The 26,117-nt window shown below is 42.2% G+C and overlaps 5 protein-coding genes across 8 annotated transcripts; 3 read left to right on the forward strand and 2 right to left on the reverse strand.

The window, feature by feature from the left end:
• Nucleotides 1-599: 599 nt before the first annotated feature.
• LOC108141222 (zinc finger protein 771) lies at nucleotides 600-3,116 on the forward strand. Its single transcript, XM_017264477.2, has one exon. It carries the CDS (start codon nucleotides 1,013-1,015, stop codon nucleotides 2,177-2,179), a length of 1,167 nt encoding a protein of 388 aa, XP_017119966.1. The 5' UTR covers nucleotides 600-1,012; the 3' UTR covers nucleotides 2,180-3,116.
• A 268-nt stretch (nucleotides 3,117-3,384) lies between these two features.
• LOC108141230 (NADH dehydrogenase [ubiquinone] 1 alpha subcomplex subunit 13) lies at nucleotides 3,385-4,248 on the reverse strand. Of its 2 annotated transcripts, none has more exons than XM_017264489.2 (3): nucleotides 4,136-4,248; nucleotides 3,964-4,077; nucleotides 3,385-3,889 (listed from the first exon to the last, which is right to left on the reverse strand). In XM_017264489.2, the coding sequence occupies exons 2-3, from the start codon at nucleotides 4,067-4,069 to the stop codon at nucleotides 3,531-3,533; spliced, it is 465 nt and encodes a 154-aa protein (XP_017119978.1). In that variant the 5' UTR covers nucleotides 4,070-4,077; nucleotides 4,136-4,248; the 3' UTR covers nucleotides 3,385-3,530. The 2 variants fall into 2 exon arrangements, with proteins under 2 accessions (XP_017119978.1, XP_017119986.1); XM_017264497.2 differs by having other exon boundaries at nucleotides 3,964-4,080; nucleotides 4,136-4,234.
• A 1,502-nt stretch (nucleotides 4,249-5,750) lies between these two features.
• LOC108140928 (probable citrate synthase, mitochondrial) lies at nucleotides 5,751-16,611 on the forward strand. Its single transcript, XM_017263996.2, has 3 exons — nucleotides 5,751-5,988; nucleotides 13,682-14,659; nucleotides 15,716-16,611. Exons 1-3 carry the CDS (start codon nucleotides 5,944-5,946, stop codon nucleotides 16,085-16,087), a joined length of 1,395 nt encoding a protein of 464 aa, XP_017119485.1. The 5' UTR covers nucleotides 5,751-5,943; the 3' UTR covers nucleotides 16,088-16,611.
• A 926-nt stretch (nucleotides 16,612-17,537) lies between these two features.
• Nucleotides 17,538-20,217, reverse strand: LOC108140920 (protein swallow). The gene is made up of 3 exons (XM_017263985.2): nucleotides 19,846-20,217; nucleotides 18,658-19,449; nucleotides 17,538-18,292 (listed from the first exon to the last, which is right to left on the reverse strand). Exons 1-3 carry the CDS (start codon nucleotides 20,102-20,104, stop codon nucleotides 17,790-17,792), a joined length of 1,554 nt encoding a protein of 517 aa, XP_017119474.1. The 5' UTR covers nucleotides 20,105-20,217; the 3' UTR covers nucleotides 17,538-17,789.
• Nucleotides 20,218-20,457: 240 nt separating this feature from the next.
• On the forward strand, nucleotides 20,458-26,029 carry LOC108141046 (transmembrane GTPase Marf). Of its 3 annotated transcripts, none has more exons than XM_017264184.2 (9): nucleotides 20,458-20,752; nucleotides 21,220-21,786; nucleotides 22,186-22,475; nucleotides 22,550-22,888; nucleotides 23,179-23,190; nucleotides 23,354-24,280; nucleotides 24,347-24,517; nucleotides 24,622-24,818; nucleotides 25,192-26,029. In XM_017264184.2, the coding sequence occupies exons 2-9, from the start codon at nucleotides 21,474-21,476 to the stop codon at nucleotides 25,391-25,393; spliced, it is 2,451 nt and encodes an 816-aa protein (XP_017119673.1). In that variant the 5' UTR covers nucleotides 20,458-20,752; nucleotides 21,220-21,473; the 3' UTR covers nucleotides 25,394-26,029. The 3 variants fall into 3 exon arrangements, with proteins under 3 accessions (XP_017119673.1, XP_017119689.1, XP_017119680.1); XM_017264191.2 differs by lacking the exon at nucleotides 20,458-20,752 and adding an exon at nucleotides 20,813-20,828; XM_017264200.2 differs by lacking the exon at nucleotides 23,179-23,190 and having other exon boundaries at nucleotides 20,459-20,752.
• The last annotated feature ends 88 nt before the right edge of the window (nucleotides 26,030-26,117 follow it).

Genomic DNA, 26,117 nt, shown 5'->3' on the forward strand with positions numbered 1-26,117 from the left:
TAGCAGCTTTACTTTTTCATTACGATTAAATAAAACAAAAAAATTATATAACAGGGTTTTCAGTGAATTCATACTATTAATACTTTAATAATTTTACCAATTATCTTTAATCATAAGATTGTCCTCATTTGATGAGAAACATATAAAGTCCCTTTAACGATGTTAATAACAATTTCTTAAGATCAGAAGTTTCTTCATTTAGTTAAATTCTGAAAGTTTAGCTTAATATAGAAATTCATTTGTAAATCGAAAAATATTAGAAAAAAGAAAACATGTAAACAATTTTACTTATTTTTGACTGCAAGCATTTCTTATATAAATATGTTAAATACATAAATTCAAAAATAATTTAAAAACTTACAATAATACGAATTTCTTATGCTTTGATTAATTAGTTTAATTAGTTTTTAATAAATTAAAAAAAACTTACCTTTGTAACGACAATTTAAAATGCGCGCCAATCTTCAGGCGTTGCCACACCACGCTGATTATCGATTAATGCGCCGATAACAGTGCCGATAGAAAAGAGCGAATAAAAAATACCAGAGACCGTTGGCAAACCAAAAACGCACCAAAAAATCCATCAAGCGGCGGGCCAGACCGCATGCAGCTCTGCTTCCAGTGTCCACCATCTTTGCCGAAGTTGCCACAAAAGTAAAATCGTGACGAATAAAACTACCCGATCTCGCGAAAAATAAGTGTTGACTATTGTGGAAAAAACGCAGAGCGAAAGGCCGCCAAAAAAGCAGGAGAGGATTGCACTCCAGCTGGTCAGGGCAGAAGATTGCGATTGCGATTCCGAATCGGATTCCAGCGTAGCGACAGAGGCAGAGAGAGCGTGTCGAAGGGGAAGAGGAGCGGAGAGTGGGAACGGGAGTGGAAGTGGAAAGAGGAGCTGTCAGCCGGACGAAAAAAAAAAAAAAACAAGCCTGTCAGATCAGCCGAAAACCAGGAGCAGGAAACAAGGACCTACATACCCAATCCGCCTTACAGCCCCACAATCGCCAGCAAAATGAACGCCAAGCGTGTCAAGTACTCCACGGTCAAGGAGGAATTCGTGCCCGTGCTAATCCAACACGATCCCAATGTCGAGGAGGAGGAGCCCGAGGATCAGGAGCACGAGCACGAGGACGACGGCCAGGAGACGCAGTACACGTATGCCTACACCACCACCGAGGACGATGACACCGAGACGGCGGTGGTGACGCTCAGCGATCGGGAGCATGAGGCACTGGCCAATGCCCAGGAGGTGATCATCGACGAGAATGGCCATGCGGTGACCCTGCAGCAGCTGGTGGAGAACAGCACCGTCGAGGAGGTGGAGACCATCGATCAGGGCGATGGCACCCACACCATCCTCCACATAGTGCCCAATATCCATGGCCAGCACGAGGAGGACGAGGAGGAGCCCGAGGAGGAGGAGGAACTGGAGGAGGGCGAGGAACTGGAGCACGACCACGAGGATGATGAGATCGTGACCGTGGAGCACGAGGAGGGCGAGGTGGACGAGGACGACGACGACGTTGGCTCCATTGTCTTCGAGAGCACCATCGACCAGGCCGAACAGGATCCGCATGCCCGCAACAAGACGTTCTATTGCCCCAATTGCGGCAACTGCTACAGTGCCGCCGGTTCCCTGAAGCTCCACATGCGCGCCTGCCTGCGCCAAAGGAACGAGGTCTCCGCCGAGGATCGCAAGTGCAAGGTGTGCAGCAAGGTCTTCAATTCGGTGGCCTACCTCAAGGAGCACATCATGCGGCACACGGGCGAGCAACCGTTCCGCTGCACCCGCTGCTATCGCAAGTTCGTGGACGAGGGCAAGTACGCCGCCCACATGGAGTCGCACAAGCATCAGGACAAGCTGGAGGCCGAGGCGGTCGCCTTGGCCGCCCAACACGGCGGCAAGAAGGTGGTGGTCAAGGAGTTCCAGTGCGCCTTCTGCACCCAAAACTTTACGGTGGTCTTCGATGTGGGCCAGGTGAAGCGACGCTACGCCTGCGATGCCTGCCGCGACAAGTACTCCAATGCGGAGGCACTGCGTCAGCACAAGCAGCAGGTGGAGGAGAAGCGCGAGTTCAGCTGCGAGCGCTGCGGCAGGAAGTTCGTCTTCGAGGGCTTCCTGCAGCGCCATTTGCCCACCTGCGATGGCAGCATCAAGCGGCGTCGCGACATGAAGTAGAAGCGGCCGCAACGTGACGGCAACTGGCGGCGACGGCAGCAGCTTCCGACAGCGGATTAGGACAAGCAGGAGGAGCGGAAGGAGCGGGAGTCGCCGCCGCCAGTGCGTTATGTTGTTATCAAGCAGAAGCAGGAGCGGAAGCAGGAGCAGGAACAGATGTACGATCAGAAGCAGGAGGAGCATCGGATGATGATCGCTCGAAATCATGATTAGCCAGCCAGGACCACTTAATTTATGACAGGAAGGAGCAGCTGCTGGCCATCTATTCACACACAAAACAAAACACAACACCACACACACACACACACACGCTTTTATTGGGGCCTCAACGTCATCTTCCTTCAACCAATTCCAAAGGAGAGCGTTTTTTTTTTTATTTGTTTACCTATATCGGCGTTAAAATATGAGAGATAAATTGGAGGAATGATGATCAGATGATCAGGCGGACGATAGACGATGGACGTTGGACACACACGGATCACGAGCCTGGTCAATGTATAGATATATATTACTTACTTTTAATTACGACTACTTAATGATAGAGCCCCAAAACACCCGCTATTGTGTAATAACCACAAACCGAAATGCTGGCACACAAACGCGCGTCAAATCGTTTATGAATTCAATAAAAACACTAAACTTATAAATTTCGAAAGCGATTATTTTGAGTCTTTTCCATTTTCAAAAGATTTATATATTGGTATTTTATATTGAAGAAGATATATATAGCAATTTAGTCTATGAAAAAAAATTTGCTTACTTTTGTCTCTCTGATGTTAACAAAATAAATTGTTTGTAAACATTCTTAATAATAATGTAAAAACGTAAATACTTAAACTTTTTTGATCGTCTAGTTCATAAATGTTGTTGTAAACTTTAGTTGTGTATGTTTACTTCTCATTAAATTTTTAAATAATAATCTCGCACTGCAAATCGATACCTTTCCAAACACTTTCAATTACAACTTTATAAAAACAAGGAAAATATTGTGGTATTTGTCCACAACATGTATACCTCTATGATATAAGATGTTCCCTTTGCATAAACAAACCAAATGGGATTCCCCTTAGCTAAAGCAAGTTATTTTTAGCCATTTTTGAGCACTGCTTTAGACCATTTTCCAGATGGACGGCAACGCCCCCCCTTTCAGAAAAAAAAACCTCTGGTAACCTCGGATCTCCGGGACAAAAACAATACATTCGATATTTCAGCCAATCTGACAATATAATTGGGTGATATTTAGCGCTTAGGCGAGTCTACAAACAAAAAAAGAGGGAGGCGGCTTTCACAATCGATGATTAATAGGCTTAGGCATTAACTAATCCATTAACTAGACCCATTATTTAGGAGTTTAGGACCAGAGCTTCAAGTGGGCACGCTTGGCATAGGACTTCCAGTCGGAGTGGGCGTAGAACTCCTTGAAAATGGGCGTGACCAGGGTGTCCTCGGGCAGGGTCTTGAACACGGGCTCGCCATACCAGGTGCCCACCTCCCAGCCGGGCACGTTCTTCATCAGATCGGCCTCCTCGTCGCGATTGCGGCGCAACTGGCGCAGGAACTCCCGATCCCTTTCGGCAATCAAAATGGGGAAGATCACATTCTGGGCGGAGCGCATCTCGATCTCGTCGCGCTTCACCTTCTTGGCGGTCAAGTAGTAGATGCCCAGGCCAACGGCCGTAACAGCCACATAGGTCCCGATTGTGGTGAAGCCTGTCGGGGCACACATATACATATATATCTCGGGAACCTACAGATATCGCAGATAAAGCGGATATAAAGCTCACCTGTGAAGTAGCTCTTCGGTGGCACGCGGGCAAAGGGGATCTTCTTGTAGCCGCCCGGTGGTGGAAGGTCCTGTTTTGGGGGGCAATGCGGCACGGCCGTCGCCATGGTGACTCCTGCTGGGGATCGGATCTATCAGTCGACTATATCCCCGTATATAATATCCACACTTACGCTCGAGTTAAAGGAAAAAACCTGTCGAAATGTCAAAAAAATGAAATGTAGTTTTTTGCATAACACCAGGGCAGTGTGACCAGAGGCTGTTACAGCTGACACAAATATCGATGTTTTTTCGATCCTATCGATGTTTCCGACTTTGTAATGTTAGGGCCACACCTATTGTAAGATTTAAAATTTGGATTTTAAAAACATCTGAGTCGAGAATATAAAAAAAGGTCTTGATTTTCATACAATCGAATTTTAAAGGAAACCATTTTTGTTTTAATTACATATATATGTGACGATTGGCCCGAAAAGTCTTGATTTGATTTATTTCGTTCTCCTTTGGTTTTTGAGAGTTTTTGTTGTTGTAATATGGCTCAAAAATAATCTAAGTGGAGTAGAGAGAATTTTAAGACGAATAAACGTAAAATGTATTCAATTTTATGTTAAAATTATAGAGTCAAAAGTTTAATAAAAATTGTTTTCTTATTTTTATATAATCAATCGATAACATCTCTAGTTTTACTCTTTCTGTGTCCTGTCAAAATCAATCCCATTTTTACATCACTAGTTCTTTTATTCCTTTGAAAGCAAAACAAAGACATCACGTTGAAAATATATTCCCTTTTTTTACGGTCGAAACAAGAATGTCTGTCCCGAGACTTGTGAATGCCTGTTTGGGCCATAGTTTATGCCGTTCGATGACTAAAAAGTCAATTTGGGATGTCAAACCTTTCGGTTTCCAACGTTTGGGCTCGAAGCAGGAAGACAACGTCACGGGACAACTGAAGGAGCAGCCACAAACGTCGAATCCTGAGCAAGAGCCATTTACTGAATCGCAACAAGGCGAGCTAGTAAGTTCTTTCAAAATAACCGCCCACGCCTCACACTGCATGCTATTAAGATAGTCCGAAATTAATCAATGAACTCCCATAAGTGCTACGTCATTATTTCTTTTTCTTCATTTACGTTATAATTTTAGTTTAAATTACGCGGCCTACGCGCACACTGCTTGTTTACCACTGACTGGTAAAGTTCCATAGCAATATTGCACTGTCAGCGAGGGGATTTAAATATGCTGAAAAGCGGGGGTGTATACTTTGATAAAAAATACAGTTTTAAATGAGACTTTCGAGAATATATTAGCAGGTGTCAGCCCCAAGCTCGAATTCCCTTTTATTTCTAGAAAATACGGCTACAAAATGGTTAACATGCGTAATTTAATAGCGTGGGTGTTGGAGTGCCGTAGCAGCCAGCCTTTAGTGTGACCTTGCTTCAGTTGCCAATTAAATACCTGTATTATCGTTTTCCTACGTTTCTATGTATGATCAGTTCTAACATAGGCAGCGCTGCAGCAGAGGGAAAGCAGAGTAGAGATGGAGTAACATCGATGTCGCCCCGCCAAACATCAATAAAACCGATGTTTTGAAAACATCGATGTTTGCCAATTTTCTACCAGCTATATGTTAGGAAAACGTCGATCAAACAAAAAGAGAGAGCGAGAGAGTAAAAAAAACATTGAAAAAGGCGATTCCAATTCGATCCGCCAAATATCGATGAAACATCGATTTTGAAAACATCGATGACTCCGATTAGTAAACTAAGGAAAATAAAACCCGCGATTGGCGCCATGGCCCCATTTCAGTTGCCGCGCAGCTGCTAAACGAGAAAGAAATCTTTTCGCTGAAGAGCCCCACATTAAAAGAACACTTCCAGAAAAAGGAAAGGCAATTTTTTTCTCTGTGTGTGTGTTTTTTCAGTGCAAGGCGAAAGTGTTTTTCTTCAACTCGCAGCCGTAATCGTATCGTAATCGCATTGCCATGTCGCTCTATCGCATTTCCGCACGCAAATTATCCGAGGCGCAGGTGAGTTATTACTTCGATTTTCGCTAAGTGTATCGTTCCCATCACTTCCTGGGATTCCATTACCTTTCCCTCCAGTTTGATAACTGTTAAGTGTGTCGTGTTTCGCTTTTGTTGTTAACACCTTCTTATCCTACTACTCCTACTACTCCTCCTCCTCTTCTTCTTCTGCCTCCACGCACGTCACGCTGGAATACAAAAAGAAGAATTTCCAGCCATGTGCTTGCGATTAAGAAACTTCCATTGTATTGTTGTTGGCAAATGATAAGTCCCAAAGTATGTGTATGTGTTCTAATACATTACATAATCGCCAAATGAAATTCGCCTAGCTGTTTTTTTGGCAACATCGGAATGCCTCTAAAAATAAAACTTGGTCTTTTCGGGTTTAACGAACTTATCTTTTTTGGCCCGCCCCCGCCCATTTCTTATTCTGTGGTAAATTTCCACAAGTCCGGCTTAAACATTTTTTGGCCTTATTCTTGTAAATTTACAACAACAAAAACAAATGCCACGGCGCAGAGAGAGCGATATTAAGAAAAAGAGAGCAAAAGGGAGGGGAAAAAACAGAGAGTAACATATTTTCTCTCATTTTTGTTCCGTTTCCCATGCGTGTCACGTTGTTGTTGTTGCCAAAAAAAAAAAAGAAATGCCATCTCTTTCTGGCAAAAGAAGTGTCCGCCGAATGACCTTAAAGCAGAAGGAGGAGTACGCCCACTCACCACCCACCGCCCACCGGCATTGCACATTTGCATGTGTGTGGATTGCATAATGCTTACTAAAAAAAACCCATAAGAAAAGAATTTACCAAATGATAATTGAAAAATCAATATCACACACATACACAGAAGGCTTGCAGACATGTACACACACAAAAAGGGCTCGCAGGACGAGCCTCCTTTTGATTTTTTGGGGGTGTTTTTACTCTTCTTTGAACTGCGTTGGGTAATATTTACACCGGGAAAAATAAGGTCACTATTCAGTTACTATTAATGAAGAAGTTCAAAACAACTTCTTGCTTTTGTAAGATTAATCAGTGAGGACAAATCGTATAATGGAAAATCCTTTAACAGTTTATGTTGCAAATAAGCAAATAACATTTGCTATTTTCGCGCTTTAAAGCTATTAAATCAAAGTTTTAAATTAAAATTTTTGTAAACAAAACTCAACAGAATCATTTCTTGCAGTGTAGATTTTGCCAAAACGTTATGCACACTCCTAAATTCTTTTTCTTCCTATTCTGCCGGCGCTGGTAGAGTGCCAAAAAAAAACACCGACGTCGACTGAGGCGTTTTATATAAATTTCCCTTTTATTTTTTGCATTTTACTCGTTTTGGCTATAAATAAATTTCGTAAATGTTAGACTACAGAAGTTTTTTGGAAATCGGCTTAGTTTATTTTTGTTGTCTACTTGCAGTAAATTTAACATTAAAATTTGTTTCTTGTTAATTTTAGGCAACTAATTAGCGAATTGTGGTTTTTGTCTTGCTTGCATATAGTATTTTAAGCAATAAACAAAGAGATACTGTTTTTATTTGCGTTTGACGTACATAGTTTGACGAAATGGCAACACGCGAAATTTTTATCGCCCCTCCGCTAATACGTCACAAATCGTGACGATTCTTACGTAACGCCCACGACCCTTTAACCAACCAAAAGAGAGTAGTTGCAGAGAGTAGAAAGTAAAGAGAGTGCAGAGGGGTTAAAAAAAAAAAAAAAAAAAAAAAAAAAAAAAACGGAAAAAGTAAACAGATGATCAAGCGATTGCATAAGAGCAAATGCATAATTTATACGCGGTATACAGACAAGTTTTACGGCCGCAGCGCATTTTTCGATTAGGGAATCTAAATCGGGATTTTATGACCGTTGGGCAAAGCTCAAGTGGACCTTTTCCACACCTGGGTATTCCAATCCAGAACTCTGGTTATGCTCGAGATAACACCGTTTAGGCTAACGGGCGTCATGGAAAGTTTGAGGGTCCCGAGATAAAGAGAGGAACCCCAGAATATCACATCTTTGCGGGTATTACCTTTAAGAACTCCCAACATTATATAAATACATACAAAACCATTTCGAAACATATACAAATTCTTGACAAAACCACTGTTATCAGATTTGCATTTTTATCTATGCCATAAATTGTATTTAGCTATTTCGAATTATTTGATTTCATTTGAACTATACGTTAAACATAATAAAACATTGTTATTTCTTATCAGTATCTTTTTTTTACACAACCAACATTGAATGCTGAATAATTTCCACAAGTGCAATGATCGCTATCGATTGCAATTCTCAATACTATGTTTTAATCTCAGAGTTGTGCAATTGAAGTGCCTCATTAAAAATGTCACCTTGCCAAGACACAGCCAATTGTTTAACAATACTAAATGCTCTTGTCATACATATGTAGCTGCTAATGCTATACACGTTTAATCCAAAGTAATGTGGCTAAATCAATGAGGAAATATCAGGATTGTGTGCAGTAGCTAATAATTTGTTGCTCGTGCACTCCATTTGTCTTGTTCTTCTGCCATACATACGTTTCTACATACAAACCCCCCTATATAACCCCTTTTATTTTGGCCTGATAAGCGTGACAAATTTGCTGCTGGGCACATGATCGGTAGACGTCGCCATATCGCTGATAGCACGGACACGCAAAAAAAACCCCCCCTCCCCCACCAACTGGTAATGGGAATGGGAAAGCGAATATAAGGTGTTAACTCAATTAGTTTTATTTTGTTCGTGATAAAAACACGACCAAATATTTGTGTTTATATTTAGGCGATTTCGCAATGCGCAAATGAGCAGGGCTCAACTTGCAAATTTGGTGTCAACACATAAATAAAAACAGAACTTCAAGACGGGTTAATACAAGATACTTAAATGTATCTGTATATGAATGATTGATGGGCTGGGGCAAAATGTTGACAGTAAAAGATAAAGTTGATGTCCTTATACTATATATTTTTATGTATCCACATCATCAGTTCACTAGTTATGTTTTTAAAAAAATTTCTTGATATTATAATATTCTTTTCGTGAACATATAGCCAACCGAAGTAATATGCAAATTTGTTTCTGTTTACGACAATTTAGTTATTATGATCTTTGGCTTAGTCAGAATTTTACTGCTTTTAACTGACTAAAGGGAAAAAAATCGCACCCGGCAACAACAGTCGTCTGAAGTTTGTTCAACTGATCCGATCCGAATGGGATTACGTCACGCGGTACTTTCAATGCGATGCGATTGTATGATGTGTGTTTACTTTCGGCATCTGTGGCGGGAGACACAATAAAAAATATATATATATATATATATGGGAGGATATATAGAGAGAAGGCATTATAGAGAATGGCGAACAGCGCACTAAACTTAATTAAGACGATTAACTCGGACTGCAATTATTAGACAACTGACAGGCGGTCTCTAATAGCAGAAATCATTAAACCGAATTGAATACGTCACGCGAGGCTAGGAGAACCCAAGGTTCTGAAATCCACGAACCCCTTCATAATACCCCCCATTCAAAGCGAGATCAAACAGTTTTCGTGATGATCATTCAAATGCCATGCAATTGAACTACAGTGATCGCTCGGAAATTACCAATTTTTTGTTCAGTTTAATGTGATTTTTAGTTGCATGGAGTTAATTTCCTATTATAATCCCATGTATCTTTTGCAAGCACTCCAATTAAAATCGTATAAAATGCAAAGTAAAATGCCATTAAATGCAATCTCAAGAGTCAGACAAAACTGAAATTCTTGATAGCAGAGAAATCACTGTAGTCTGAGTGTGAGAACACTTGATTCCATCTCCACTGACGGGGTCATCGGCGGCTCACCTCGATGAAAACTCTGCTCTGTTCTCGTGGCTCCACGAGGCTTTCCCGGGTTTTTCAAGGCATCATATCGAGAATATATATATACAATATACATATATATTGCATAATCCGGGTATTTGGATCATTCGATCTTTCGGGGCAGCGAAAGGAAGTCTGCCGGCGCCGCCAAAACACGCGAAACGCTTCCTTGATGACAACGCAACCGCCGACTAGTTAGACATGCGATAATTGCCAGCGCGTGAGACCTTGAAATCCATTTGGAATTGGAATACTACAAACTACATACTACACACATACTTTTCCATATTCTCGGGGGCTTTGGCTTATCAGCAGATGAACGCGCGCCTCTGAGGCAGATAATGGTTCCCCTCCAAATTGTATACAAATGTATTCTCGGTTAGCTTAAGGCATATTTTAAAGAAGCCAAAAAAAGAAATTGAAAAGAAAATAGCAAAGCGATTAGATAGCAGACGTACAGTGAAGGGTGGTCAATAAGTTTCATTTTTGAATATGTTCTGCAAGCCTTTCTCTACCATTCAAAGCACAAAACCCGCACACTTGACAGCTCAATTAGCATTTTCTTGGGGGAAATATGGTCTTTCTTTGCGGTTTGCTGCTGCACCGCCAACAAAACGACGTTTTTCACGTTTTCTTAGGTTACCGATTTCACACTACACAGCAAAAAAATGGGGGGGACATTTGAAACTATACCATTTTTGAGAATTCAAAAAAATCAGTTCTCGTTCATATTTGCAATGGTTTAAAAAGCTATTAAGATAAATTTTATACATAATATCATTGTTTTAAAATTTGGACTAGTTGATATTTTCTAGCTAAAAACTTAGTCAATTTTTTTAAATTCTAACATCGTTAGTTTTTGTTAGCGAAAATAATTTAAAAGTATTAGCCTAATGTGCAAACATTTTTGTCTCAGTGCTTCTTTTGTGGTAACGGAAACCAATATTTGCGGTTGGCAACCAACTTTACCACCCGCCCTCTTTCTTTCCAGCGATATCAACCTGTTTTTGGTACGTTACTCGCCTATTATCGGTAATTAATATGCACGTCGGGCTGGCAAAACGTAATTTATCAATGAATTTGGGGCTTTATGTATGAGAAAACCGGTCCGTTGGTTGACAAATCAAATGATCCGCAAATCATGCAATTCAATTTTGCAGGCGGCGCCACAAGTTCACTTGGTTAATTGAATTTGTTGACCCACTGGCCGCACAACCAGAAAAGGAAAAAAAAAAAACCGAGGGGTATTATGGGTGCGATTCTGTTGGCGAAAGGGGGGCAACTACGGCTGTCAATCAAAAATAAAATCGCACTTTGCGCCTGGCGAGCGGAATCGGAATTGAAATTGGACTCTCGGGCTTGAAACCCAGCTCGGCGGAATTCCATTTCGTTTCGTTTTATTTGACAAAATGCCAACGCGTGGCAAAAGATCACCAGTGGCGTCCAGCGAGGGGGTTTCAAATTTACATTTTATTTTCTTTTTTCAATTCGAAGTTGAATTTTTGCATACTTTATTGATGTTTATTGATCTTTATCCCGAAACTCTTCTTAGACTAAACAAAAGTTTTTAATATTTATTGAATTATGCTTTTGAATTATTTTTAAAGTCATTGTTTTTATGGTCTTGGAATCTTTTCTTTCTATAAGTGTTTTCGGAACACCCCTCTAAACCGAGCCCCAAACCGGATATACCCTCAAATCAACATAAATTGGTTTGCATCTGGCTTTCTGATTTGAGCTTTGGTCACTTGATAGCTTCCGAAAAAATATAAAAAAAAATTCAAAAACTTTTGATTGATTCAGGTGTTGTGGGCGGTTCACTGAACGGCCAATTAGGTGGAATTGAATTAATTGGCGGCATCTGTTTGTGGCACACAGTTCGTTGACGCCCCACTGAGTTGGGTTGACTTAAGTTGAGTTGAGTCATGGCAATACATATATTGTTGACATAGCGACCGAGTGCCGAGTGCAGCTTTATCAGCGAAGCTTAGACTGCCACACAGACGGGGTATTATTTACTATATGCGTTTCGCCTTGTACTTGAAAGCGCCGTTCAATGACGTTCAAAACAGCCGATTTCATGTGCATAAAGTTAGCAGTACAACTTTCAAAATCTAAACTTTTTTTTTTACCATAATTTGCCGTTAATTATCCGTAAATTATTCGTGAAAGAAAAAAATTTGCCGCTCAATTTTTTTAAAAGTTATCCGATGTTCTGCTAACTTGATATCAAGTTAGCAGTACACAAAATTAAACTTTAACTTTTCGAAAAATTTCTTTTGCAGGAATTTGCCGTTAATTATCCGTAAATTATTCGTGAAAGAATAAAATTTGCCGCTCGTGTTTTAATATTTTTTTTTTAAAACAAACCCTGTGTTCTGCTAACTTGATATCAAGTTAGCAGAACACAGGGTTTGTTAAAAAAAAAATATTAAAACACGAGCGGCAAATTTTATTCTTTCACGAATAATTTACGGATAATTAACGGCAAATTCCTGCAAAAGAAATTTTTCGAAAAGTTAAAGTTTAGTTTTGTGTACTGCTAACTTGATATCAAGTTAGCAGAACACAGGGTTTGTTTTAAAAAAAATAGTAAAACACGAGCGGCAAATTTTATTCTTTCACGAATAATTTACGGATAATTAACGGCAAATTCCTGCAAAAGAAATTTTTCGAAAAGTTAAAGTTTAATTTTGTGTACTGCTAACTTGATATCAAGTTAGCAGAACATCGGATAACTTTTAAAAAAATTGAGCGGCAAATTTTTTTCTTTCACGAATAATTTACGGATAATTAACGGCAAATTATGGTAAAAAAAAAAGATTAGATTTTGAAAGTTGTACTGCTAACTTTATGCACATGCCGATTTCAATCGATAACATTGATCGGAAGTGCTCGTTCGTTAGTTTCTCAGGCTTAAGCGGATTAGCGGGATTGTTTATATGCTCTGTGTGGGGCTTTAAATCAAGTTCTATTTGTAATCTTTATAATTCCGATTTATTTTGCACTTTCCCCAGACTGCTTTTAATTCACACGATTACAGGCAGCGATACTTTGATAGATAACTAACGATAGCTTTTAATAAATATCGAAATTAATAAATACCAATTCGATTTTAAAGACTTTTGTTGTGTATAGATATAGATATTTTTATTACGTAATACTTAATGATGTGATCAAATAATCTTCTTATCTTTAAGTTCTTGAAAAGAAAAAATTGTTAAACCTTATAGATCAACCTGTTCACCTGTTCAACGGAACACAAATACTTGTTATTGCTTCTTTGTTGGACAATGTTTATTTGCAAGATCCAATTGTTTTGGGACAGAAAATATTACAGTCTGTCGAATAAATAAAATGTCTCCAATATTTACATGTTGATTGTACTGTTCTCAAATTGCAGGGTCTTATTTATTTAGGTCACTATTTGAAAACAAACGTTTGTTATTATGGCTACTTTGTTGGGATTTGTTTATTTGGAGGATCAAATTCCCTTGAGACAGAATATTTACAAGCTGTTCGTACGCTTAAGGAATGCTCGGGTCCTATTTATTTAGGTCACTATTTAATCTTATACTGTTGTATTATTGTGGATTTATTTAAAATCAATTAAAACTCAAAATACACTTTGTGTTATTCCCCTTTGTCAAAACTGGTTGCCTTTGTGTAAATATTGCTTTGGGTTCTTGAAATATATGGGAATTTCGAGTAACTAAATGTAAAGTCCCCCGAAAACAAAGCTTTCATGACTCACTCATCTCTTCTTGTTATGTTAAAAACGAAAAGCCCCCAAACTGATGCTCATGTTTTTCCTCGCTTGATCCCTTTTCTAGAAACTGCCTAATGTGGGAGCCTATGTCCGCATGATCGCCGCCGATGGGCGGAGCCTGCGCGACGTGCTGGCCGCCAAGGTGCCCCAGGAGCAGGAGCGCGTGAAGAACTTCCGCAAGCAGCATGGCGCCACCAAGATGGGCGAAACGACCATCGACATGATGTACGGCGGCATGCGCGGCATCAAGGCCCTGGTCACCGAGACCTCGGTGCTGGATGCGGACGAGGGCATCCGCTTCCGCGGCCTCTCCATTCCCGAGTGCCAAAAGGTGCTGCCGGCCGCCGATGGCGGCACCGAGCCGCTGCCCGAGGGCCTCTTCTGGCTGCTGCTGACCGGCGAGGTGCCCACCAAGTCCCAGGTGCAACAGTTGTCCCGCGAGTGGGCCGACCGAGCTGCCCTGCCCCAGCATGTGGTGACCATGTTGAACAACATGCCCACCACCCTGCACCCGATGTCGCAGTTCGCCGCCGCAGTGACCGCCCTGAATCACGACAGCAAGTTCGCCAAGGCCTACTCGGATGGTGTGCACAAGAGCAAGTACTGGGAGTACGTGTACGAGGACAGCATGGATCTGATTGCCAAGCTGCCCGTGGTGGCGGCCACCATCTACTGCAACACCTATCGCGGCGGCAAGGGTTCCCGTTCGATTGACTCCAGCCTGGATTGGTCCGCCAACTTTGTGAAGATGCTCGGCTATGACAACGCGCCCTTCACCGAGCTGATGCGTCTCTATCTGACCATCCACAGTGACCACGAGGGTGGCAACGTGTCCGCCCACACCGTTCACTTGGTGGGCTCGGCCCTCAGCGATCCCTACCTCTCCTTCGCCGCCGGCCTGAACGGTCTGGCCGGTCCCCTGCACGGATTGGCCAACCAGGAGGTGCTCGTGTGGCTGCGCAAGCTGCAGAAGGAGGCCGGCAACAACCCCTCGGAGGAGCAGCTCAAGGAGTACATCTGGAAGACCCTCAAGTCTGGACAGGTAAGGGCTTTTCAATGCGCATATGCATATACTTTTTTTCCTTGTAACCTGCAAAGTTGCTGTAAACGATGCAGCGGCTGCATAGACATATATTAAAATCCAAAAAATGGAGAGCTCATAATCACTTTGTTGAATGGAAAATATATGCACCAAATGCATCGCTTGCAATCAGCTTAAGTGTATGGTAATCTGCAAAACAACTGCAAAGTTGTTGCACCAGCTAATTGTAAACGATGCAGCGGTTGCCTAAATATATGACAATAAACCAAAGCATTTAAAGATCATAATCATCTTGTTGAATTGAAATTATAAGCAGCAAATGAACCGTTTACTAACAGCTCAAGTTTATAGTAATCTTATCTTAGGCATAATTATTAATTATTTACTTGTTGATTGACAATCTACAATCTAAAAATTCCCATGGTAATGGTTTTATTCCGAAGTATTACATCATGGAGTTTCATTTTCTAAATAAATTGCCTAAACTTAACCTAATTGTTTTCAAAGCTTACATAATTTGCTATGATTATAAGAACATATTTGTTTGATATTTTGTTTTACGTTGATTATTTGTGTTAATTAAAGATTTGTTTTTCATTGCTGCTTTTCACTTTATATAATTAAGAGCACAAAAATGATTATATGATGAGCAAACACAAGAAAACACAATTTCAAAACAAAAACAATGGCCATAAATTTAGCTATAGCTTATCTATATGTTCTTGTTGAGCATTTCTGTTGGCATGAATAACGTTGTATTTTTGGATACGCCTCTTTAAAAAGTGTGTTTTATGGTCAAAATAAATTTGGAACAGCTTTAAAATTGCTTTATATTTAAAATGTTGGTATAAAGTGCAAAAATATTGCAAATTAAATAATATTAAAATAAGCATTTTAAATACAAATGAAATACAAGCTGATCGTAATAAGATGATCAGTACAAAAACATATAGAAAGTCGACTGCAAAATGTCACATAATTGTTTTCGATTGTATAGGTTATATAGATAGATGTTGTTCATAATACTAAAACCAAATCGAATTGCTCACTTTTCAGGTGGTTCCCGGCTATGGACATGCCGTGCTCCGCAAGACCGATCCCCGCTACACCTGCCAGCGCGAGTTCGCGTTGAAGCACCTGCCCGAGGACGAGACGTTCCAGCTGGTGTCGAAGATCTACAAGGTGGTGCCCCCAATTCTGACCGAGACCGGCAAGGTGAAGAACCCCTGGCCCAATGTAGACGCCCATTCCGGTGTGCTGCTGCAGTACTACGGCATGAAGGAGATGAACTATTACACGGTTCTGTTCGGCGTGTCCCGCGCCCTCGGCGTCCTGGCCTCCCTCGTTTGGGATCGTGCCCTCGGCCTGCCCATCGAGCGCCCCAAGTCGTTCTCCACCGATCTGCTGGTCAAGATGGTCCAGAAGTAAGCCACAACACAGCTGGTCGTCGAGTGGAAGCTGGATTGGAGCTGGAGTTCAACCCTTTTATAGCCAGAGGATGTTGGATGGACGAAGGATGCAGAAGCTGTAGATTGTAATAGACGAGGGACGAGAAAGAGAGTAATGCAATTCGATTGGATTGGATGGGAATGGATTGAATTGGATTGGATTGGATTAGATCAGAATTGGATATCGATATGACGACGCTGATATTGAGAGAGTTGGATATGTGTAGTTGAGGAGAAGAGCAACCAAATACGAACCAATAGGACAAAATAAAAACCAGAAGAAAACTGCAACACACTGCAACCGCAAAACAATAAGTTGGAAATAAGGCAGAAACTTATTTTTAGTAGTAAAATAATTAACGAAAAGAAACCAACAAGCAAACACTTAAGTAATTGTATAAGCTATATATACGATTGACTATATATATAGGGACAGGCAGAGAGAGAAAAAATGTTTGCGCCTATTGTTTATGTTCAGCATTTCCCCACACCCACGCCCACGCCCAAAACAAACACCCAACCTCCCACGATCGCCCCACTCTTTATTTAGTTTGTTATGTTTTCATCTTGGCCGATCGACTAACCACGACCTTAACGCTTTATCCCCCAAAACGCCCGACCCACCAGCACCACCAACACACCCCCGCCTAAAAACCTAAAAAAAATTACTAACTTGATAACATTTTATTTTTAATTTAACTATAATTTATTATGCAAACAAGATACAAACGAGAAATACAATACAAAAACAAGTGTAAAGAAACCAACAAAAACAATTAAAAAAACTCAATAAAAAAACAGAACAATAAATAATATAATGCATAGAGAGTAGTTATTGCCAATTCCACCAGTGGAAGCTGCAAAAGCGTTCGTTCATTGCCGTGCAAGTGTATTCGAGAAAGCAACCCCACAATAAACCTTAGCAAACTTGAATCGAAGAGCGTATCGTATGTCCATTTTCAGAGCTAAAGGGTCGAAGAAAGGTGCACAGAGTTAAGATGGTGACGAATGCCCTGAATCGCAAGTCGAGTAATTGTCACTGCCAGTGTGACCGAAGTTGTGGCCCTGGCACTGCCGGTGTGACCAAAGCTACAAATGCTGCATGGACTAGTCAGTACAGTCACATAATTTCAATAGGTGACGAAAATGAATATATAAAAGTTTTCGGGCAATTTGTTTGAATACATTCTCAACTATGTTACCAGGGTAACGAATGTATCCGAGATCTCGCCGCTTGAAGGTCAGTTGTCACCAGACTCTTCTCTCAGATGTTGTTCATTATAACTGGAAATGTGCAAATTTATTATTAAACTAAGCAAATATACTCGGAATGAAATAAATTTAACATTTCCTCTACAATACCTCGAAAAAGCCTCTTATTTTGAAATAAATTTGGGCCACACCGAAATTTGAAATAATAAAACGAGCAATTTCAAAAATATTTGGAATTTTTAATTTGGTTTACACATGCATATATGGTTGGTTAATCGAATACGGGTGACATAAATAAATAAATGCAACATAAAATAACAAGATATGAAATACAAATAAATAAATAAAATAGTAGGTGGACTTCGCTGGTTTCGTGACTCTATAAAGACCTCTACTGGCATTGGTGGCAATCACACCGTGAAAAATAACAATATATGAAATACCAATAACTAAATAAAATAGGGGAATTATTATCGCTCGTTTCGTGGGTCTGTAAACACCTCTTCCGGCATTGGTGGCAATCCCACCGTGAACGTGGCATTACTACTACTGTTCAATGGGTCACCATTCCTGCACCGAACACAGGGTCCCAGAAGCCGGAGCATACGGCTGCCCAGGGTGGTCCTTTTCGTCCTGAAGTGGACATGCCCTTGTGCTTGGGACTGCGACATCGACTGCACCAGCAGCTGCGCCTGGCTATCGTTGATGCTTTGATTTTGGCTCGTATCCTGACTCTGGTTCTGGCTGAGATTGATGCGCAGCACCTCGATGATCCGGTTGTTGCGCTTGTCGAAGTAGTAGATGCCCTCGGAATCCGTCCGGTGACCCCACTGCCTGAAGGAGGTCCGCTCCTCCTCGCGGCCCTCCACCTCAATGGCCGAGTCGTTGCTGCTGGGCTGACTGGTCTCCGAGTTGTTGGGTGCCGGTCCCCTTCTGGCCAGGGTCCCAGATGAGGAGTCTCCTCGAGCCTCGCCTTTAACATGGAACGAAATAATGGCAAATAATTTAAATGATAAAAACCATAGTTGGTTATTAAAAAAGCAAGAGAAGTGTAAGTTTTGTTTATGGTAAAGAATTTCAAGAATAGACAGTAATTAAAATAAAAAAATATTAATTAAAGTATTGAATAACTTTATTAAATTAAAAATCCAACAACGTAAGCAGGTTCAAATAGAGTTTCTTTAGTGCTGAAGAATTCGCGGTTTGGTTTGTTAGTTAAGAGTATATGTACATGCAATCAAAGAAAAAATATGTTAACGACGCTTACATTGTTCGTTAATTATGACATAAATAAGAAATGTACTTGTTTAAAGAAAAGATGACTAGACCAAGCCTCACCGTTTCCGCCGCCATCAGCTTCTGTGCTGACGCTGCTGAAGTCCAGGGATTTGACCATTTCGCACCGGCTCGGATTCTGGGGGATTCGAACTGGGGGCGCCACACTGAGCAGGGCCATCTCAATGGAGCCATCGCTGCTATTGTAGGTGAGGTTGCCCACGGAATGCGGATGGGGCGTGGTCAGGGCCAGGCCATTTCCTGAGACGGAGGAGCAGATGGCCGGCAGTAGGAAGTCCGTTTGTGTGGCCTTTTCAATGCCCGCCGCCGGCCAGGAGTTCAAGGACCTCAACGAGTGGCTCTGGTGGCGCCTCAGCTTCTGCTGGCAATCGCTTAGCTCGGTGCGCAGTGTCTCGAAATTGTGCCTCATCTGAATCATATCGGCCATCTTCTTGTCCAGGCGCAGCTGCACGAAATCGTTGTATGCCTGGAGGCGCTTCTTATCCTGCTGCAGACTCTCAATTTCGGCCTGCATACGCTCATAGCTGCAGCTCGAATTGGTGTAGGATTGGGAGGAGTTATCCATCTTGGGCACCTCGTCCTCGTCCTCGACATCGAAGTGACCCCGGCCCTCGGCGCGTCGCGAATTTGGCGTCAGGTATTCCGGCATGGAGCTGTGCCGCTGGAAGCCCATGCCCGACGCACTGTGTCGCTTCTGATCCTGGGCAGCCATCTCCGCTATGTACTGGCCCACCTTGCTGGTCACGTGCTTGAAACGGCGCTTCGTGTACGCCGAGTGGATGTCCTGGTAGGACACCGCCTTGCTTTTCCGTCCGCTGCCAATTACGGCACATCCTGGAATCGAAATATAAAGTAATTATATTTTGACACTGAATTGTGAAACAGGGTATATTTAAAAACAATCGCTTAATGTAAAATATTTACAAGAAATCTGGCAAGAAATCACTGGGCTCAAAACTCATATCTGAATACAATTTTTTTTTTATAAATGTTTTATTGATTTGTCTATTATATTATGTTAAATCAAGATGAATTTGGCATTGAATTGTAAAGCAGGGCATATTCAAAAAGACTTTAAAATATTACAAATTTAAAATGTACTTAAAAAACTAGCTATATCTCGGCTACAAAATGACGTGTTAAATCATATTAAATACATTTTTTTCAGTGTTCATGATAATGATGATGAGTTATTTACCAAGCAAAAGGGGTATTGTTTAGGTCACTCACCTTCATCGGCATCATCATCATCCTCCTCATCCTCCTGGTCGCGGCCCGCAGGATCGCTTACACAAGTTTTGGCACTTTTATTGGCCACATCCGCATCCGCATCCGCGTAGCATATCTCCAAAAATGGCGCCGGATTGCGCTCGAATGCCGCCGGCTGATGGTGCTCAGAGAACCAGGGGCTCCTGGTGCCTGGGCCACTCACGTTGTTTAATTGGTCAAACAGTTCGTCTGCCGGAAAACTCTCGTCCTGAAGACTCATTGCCTGGCACACGAAACGGACAATAACAAAAAAAAAACAAAATAATTTAACACAAGACAAAAGCACAAAGTTTCGATGACTATTGAGTTCTAGTTTGAGCGGGAAAAGCGCCGTTACTTATTGGAAAATTGGAAAGTGCGCGGTGTGACCATAAAAAAAACCGTTTATCTCTAAAAACCAAAATATAAATGTTCGTGAAGGTAAAGAACTTCATATTACGATATGAATTTTTTAATTATATGTTTAAATATTTTTAAATTAAAAAACAATACATTTTTCGATTTTTCGATTCGTAAGGAAATATACTAAATGAAAAAAGGCAGAATGCGCTAACGCCTCATGCAAGGAGGCAGCAAAATAGTCGGCCACACTTGACGTTACATCATGTGCATTTTAAAAAGCAAAACTAACTAAATTTCGTCAAATCGCTTCAAAATCGCATTAAAAGCTCCATTATCGAGAGCAACAGGATTCCAACGGTCGAGCGGCGGAAATGTACGCCTATTGGAAGTTCGAGCAACGCTTTCCACGCATTTCCAACTGAAAACGCAGCAGCTGAGGTGCAAAAACAAATAAAAAGAAACCGGAGAGGAAAATAAATATAAATATAAAACAAATACAAATATGAGCGAGAGTGGCAACAATCAGGTTAGTTGACAGTGCGAGAGGGAGCGAGGGGAGGGGAAGAGACTAAACTTTATCAATTCGATTTACGCACACAAATGTGAGTTGTCAAAAAAACATTAGATTATATTGCTTTTTGCCTGTATTTGTTGCAGCGCAATTGGACCACGTGTGTGTGTGTGTGCAATTTGCGTTGCGGTATTTTACTTTTACCCAAAACAGTGCACCCTTGAAATAGTAAACATTTTAAACATTAAAAATAATATCATTTTTGAGCTCAATAAGCAAGTAAAGTAAAATCAATTAAATATTTAAAAACAATATATAATATTATTATCTATTCAAGATATTTGTTTTTAACTATTAAGTCCAACAAATGTCATATTGCAAATATGAACGTTCACCCCTTAAAGCGTGCACTGTATTATTCATTATGTTTTTCCTTTCATTTTGCCTTTGATGTCATAATTTTTCATTTGATTTCGTTTCAGTTTTGTGACGTTGATTTTTGAGCAAAGTCCCCAAAAAGCAAAAATACACAAAAAACAGATATTTGAGTTTTGAGTTTTTGGTGGAGGAGGAGCCAACCCGAATCCTTAACCTAGGCTGCATACCTTTTGTTTTGTATTGCAATTCTCTTCTTCCCCAAAACAAACCACAAAAAAATAAAAATAAAAAATACCAACCAAAACGAACGCATCTGCCATTAAACCAATCGAATCTTGAACTTGAACCGGATCCCGAAATGGCGGCCTACTTGAACCGCACCATCTCGCTGGTGACCGGGCAAACGGGTCCCGCCCACGACGACGACGACCGCCACGCCTCCTCGACGGACACGGTGGACAAATCCGGACCCGGATCCACCCTATCCCGGATCAACTCTTCGCTGCAACCATCTGGCTCCACGGCGTCCGCCAATCTGCTCCCGGAATCGCGGCTCTATCAATCCAACGACAAATCGCCGCTCCAGATTTTCGTGCGCGCCAAAAAGAAGATCAACGACATCTACGGGGAGATCGAGGAGTATGTCCACGAGACGACCACGTTCATCAATGGTGAGTAAATTGGGGGGCAACCTCAAAACGATCAGGAAAAACCCACCATAAGAATTTATACAACTTAATATACAATTGAATACAACTTATAAGAATAAGGCGCAAAGAAACGTATACTCATAACTTAGTAGAACCCATCAAAAGAATTTATTTACAAGACTCTAAAAATCCCAGCAAATATGTATGAATTGGTCATAATTTCTAAGGATTAAACAAACCAAACTGGAGGCCAGCTTTTCACACTACTTAAAACCAATTATAAGAATTTATAAATCATAAAATCTGAAAACTTCGTAGGTATAGGGGGTTATGAAATTGTAGGGAATATGATGAAATAATTTATCTTATCCCTGGTCAAATACACTGTTAACTTGTTCGAAACGATTTCACATTTTGCAGCCTTGCATGCGGATGCGGAGATCGTGGACAGGGCGGAGCGGGAGCTGTTCGAGAGCTATGTGTACAAGGTGGCCGCAATTCGCGAGGTCCTGCAGCGGGATCACATGAAGGTGGCCTTCTTCGGGCGCACCTCGAACGGCAAGAGCTCGGTGATCAATGCCATGCTGCGCGAGAAGATCCTGCCCAGCGGCATTGGACACACCACCAATTGCTTTTGCCAAGTGGAGGGCAGCAATGGTGGCGAGGCGTATCTCATGAAGGAGGGATCCGATGAGAAGCTCAATGTGGTGGTAAGTCTACATTCTCCTTTTTCGTGAGTTGTGACAACCCCATTTAATTGTCGCTTTCGATCTCAACCTCGTAGAATATCAAACAACTGGCGAATGCGTTGTGCCAGGAGAAGCTCTGCGAGAGCAGCTTGGTTCGCATCTTTTGGCCCAGGGAACGCTGCAGCCTGCTGCGCGACGATGTCGTCTTTGTGGACTCGCCGGGCGTGGATGTGTCGGCCAATCTGGACGACTGGATCGACAATCATTGCCTCAACGCCGATGTCTTTGTGCTGGTCCTCAATGCCGAGTCCACGATGACGCGTGCGGAGAAGCAGTTCTTTCACACCGTCTCCCAGAAACTGAGCAAGCCGAACATCTTCATTCTGAACAATCGCTGGGATGCCTCGGCCAACGAGCCCGAGTGCCAGGAATCGGTATGGTCTTTTCTGCAGCCCCTATTAGTTAGTCGATTAGTCTAGTGTACTAAACCCTGCATTATTGTGCCATTGCATTGGTAAACGAATCGTTGCCATCGCCATCGCCATCACATTCCTGATGGTGAGATTCGTTTGCAAGCAGCAGGGTTCTCTGCCATATCTCTCTGACCACTTTGTATGCCTGTTGTCTCTCTGTTGATGATGTTGATGTGTGTCTTTTATTTTTGTTTACCACCCAACCAATCAACCAAACAACCAACCAACCAATCCACTGTAATCAACGCCAGGAACTGGCTAAGGTAATGAATGAGCTAGAAACGCTTGCTTGGTCCCCGTGTACCCCAATCCAATCAGATGATTATACTTGCTTACCCTCTTACCCCTTTGCCTACTTAGTTGCCCAGAGACTTAACTAAAGCCATTACGTACCTACTAATCGGGGGGGTTTTAATCAATTGATAGGTCAAGTCGCAGCACACGGAGCGTTGCATCGATTTCCTCACCAAGGAGCTGAAGGTGAGCAACGAGAAGGAGGCCGCCGAGCGGGTTTTCTTCGTTTCCGCCCGGGAAACGCTGCAGGCGCGCATCGAGGAGGCCAAGGGCAATCCGCCGCACATGGGGGCCATAGCCGAGGGATTCCAGATACGCTACTTTGAGTTCCAGGACTTTGAGCGCAAGTTCGAGGAGTGCATCTCGCAGAGTGCGGTGAAAACCAAATTCCAGCAGCACAGTTCGCGGGGCAAGAGTGTTTCCGGGGACATGAAGTCGATGCTGGACAACATCTACGAGCGGATCACCATATTCCGTAATCTGAAGCAGGACCAAAAGAATCTGCTCACCGAACGCATTCAGGGCACCGAGACGCAGATGATGCAGGTCACGCGCGAAATGAAGATGAAGATCCACAACATGGTCGAGGAGGTGGAGGAGAAGGTGTCGAAGGCCCTGAACGAGGAGATCTGGCGCCTGGGCGTGCTCATTGACGAGTTCAACATGCCCTTCCATCCGGAGCGTTTGGTGTTGAACATCTACAAGAAGGAACTGAACGCCCACGTGGAGAGTGGCCTGGGCAGCAATCTGCGTGCCCGCCTCTCCATGGCCCTGGCCATGAACGTGGAGTCCGCCCAGACGGAGATGACCGACCGCATGCACGCGTTGGTGCCCAACGAACATCTGCTGGCCACCAGCACCAAGATGGTGTTGCGCACGCAGCCCTTCGAGATGCTCTACTCGCTGAACTGCCAGAACCTCTGCGCCGACTTCCAGGAGGACCTGGAGTTCAAGTTCAGCTGGGGCATTGCGGCGATGATCCAGCGTTTCACCGGCAAGGTTCGTGAGCGCAGCAAGAAGGGCCAGCCGGCGTTGGTCAACCGACAGAGCAGTATTGGAGTGAGTTGAGCTGCTGGTCATGATCGTTCATCAGTCACCCCTCTAACAATATCTTGCTTGTTACAGCACAGCGTATCGACGCCCGCCACCACGCCCGTGGAGGCGACTCCTGTGTGCCTGCTGCCCGCTCCCGGAGTGGCTGGCATTACGCCCGAACAGCTGTCGCTGATCTCACGCTTCGCGGTGTCCTCCATTGGATCGCAGGGCACCGTTGGCGGTCTCGTCGTCGCCGGCATCGTAAGTGTCCTCCGTCCAACGTTCGCTCCTCACACCACTTGTGCTCACAAATGCCCAAGCAGGTGCTATTGAATCGCTATGTGCTGAAAACTCACCACTTGCAGATGCTGAAAACGATTGGATGGCGCGTCCTGGTTGGCGTGGGCGCCCTCTACGGCTGCATCTACCTGTACGAGCGCCTCTCGTGGACCAATTCCGCCAAGGAGCGCACCTTTAAGAGTCAGTACGTGCGCCATGCCACCAAGAAGCTCAAGATGATCGTCGACCTCACCTCGGCCAATTGCAGCCACCAAGTGCAGCAGTAAGTATTGATAACTGGGTACTTAATTTCCATGTTAAATATAGAAAAGAGTGTGGCTTACAACCAGCTTTAGTGTTTAAGTGGCCAGTGCGTCGTTTACAACCAGTTTTAAGGTTAATTTGTTCAAAAATACAGTAATTACTTTAGTATAGACTTATGGGTCCTTAGTTCTTATGCAAAACATAGAAAACAGTATTGGCGTTTCTTAGCTTCAAATGTTTTCTTTTTTAGTTTTAAATATAAATTGCATTGGCTGTTGCATCGTTTGAATCAGCAAATCAAAGAGAATTCCTAATATTATATTTTTCTCAGTAATCCGTTGTCTTTTTTAATTAATTATTTATGTACTAATGATGTGACTTCATCTATCTAGGGAACTGTCGAGCACCTTTGCCCGTTTGTGCCGCACCGTTGACACCGCCACCACGGACATGAACGACGACCTGAAGGCGCTGGACTCGCAGCTCAACATCCTGGAGGCGAACCAAAAGCAGCTGAAGCTGCTCCGCAACAAGGCCAACTATATACAGAACGAACTGGACATCTTCGAGCATAACTATATATCGCCGCAGTAGGGGGAATCCTTTGCGATCGCAAAGCTTTAAAGTGGACTCACAAGGAAATCCGGATAAGGAAATCACTAACAAGAAAATGGAAAATCGTGGAAATCAAGGAAGAGCGAACACCCAAACGACTACAACAACAACAATAATAATTGACGGACGGACGTTTTTGCTGCTCAACTCTCAGTTTTTTTGTTCCTGTTTTGTATGTAAATGCATGATTAAGCCCATCTATTGGTAAATCTTTATTCTCTTTTGTTTTAAATGAATTGTTGTTGAGAATTAATTTAATTCCTAACTTTTTAACACAAATTGCTAGAACTGCTAGTGTGATTATTTTATTTTTTTGATAATTGTTAACCCCGAATCATATATAGAAATATCTAAACACACTGTGAGCATGGCCGGGTGCCATGGAAAACCAAGTTAAGATGAATTATGTAACATGCCCCCTTATGAAGCATATTTACCTTACCTTCTAATAGACAGTCTTGTAACTATACATATTGTTTTTGAATTGGATCCTAGAATAATGAAATGGCTCTTTGGGGTAATGCAAACACGATATATACATATGTTGATTTTGCGAAAAATATGAATAGTTCATGAACGAAAACGAAACGAAATAAAAGATATTTATGTAAGAAATTATTGATATTTTCATAAACTGCTATGCTACTTTACAAAATGTGAATGGGGATTTATTTGTACGTTTTTACATGCAGCACGAAAGTGA

Source organism: Drosophila elegans, unplaced genomic scaffold, assembly GCF_018152505.1.
Source record: "Drosophila elegans isolate 14027-0461.03 unplaced genomic scaffold, ASM1815250v1 contig_149, whole genome shotgun sequence".
NCBI classification, from domain to species: Eukaryota; Metazoa; Arthropoda; class Insecta; order Diptera; family Drosophilidae; genus Drosophila; species Drosophila elegans.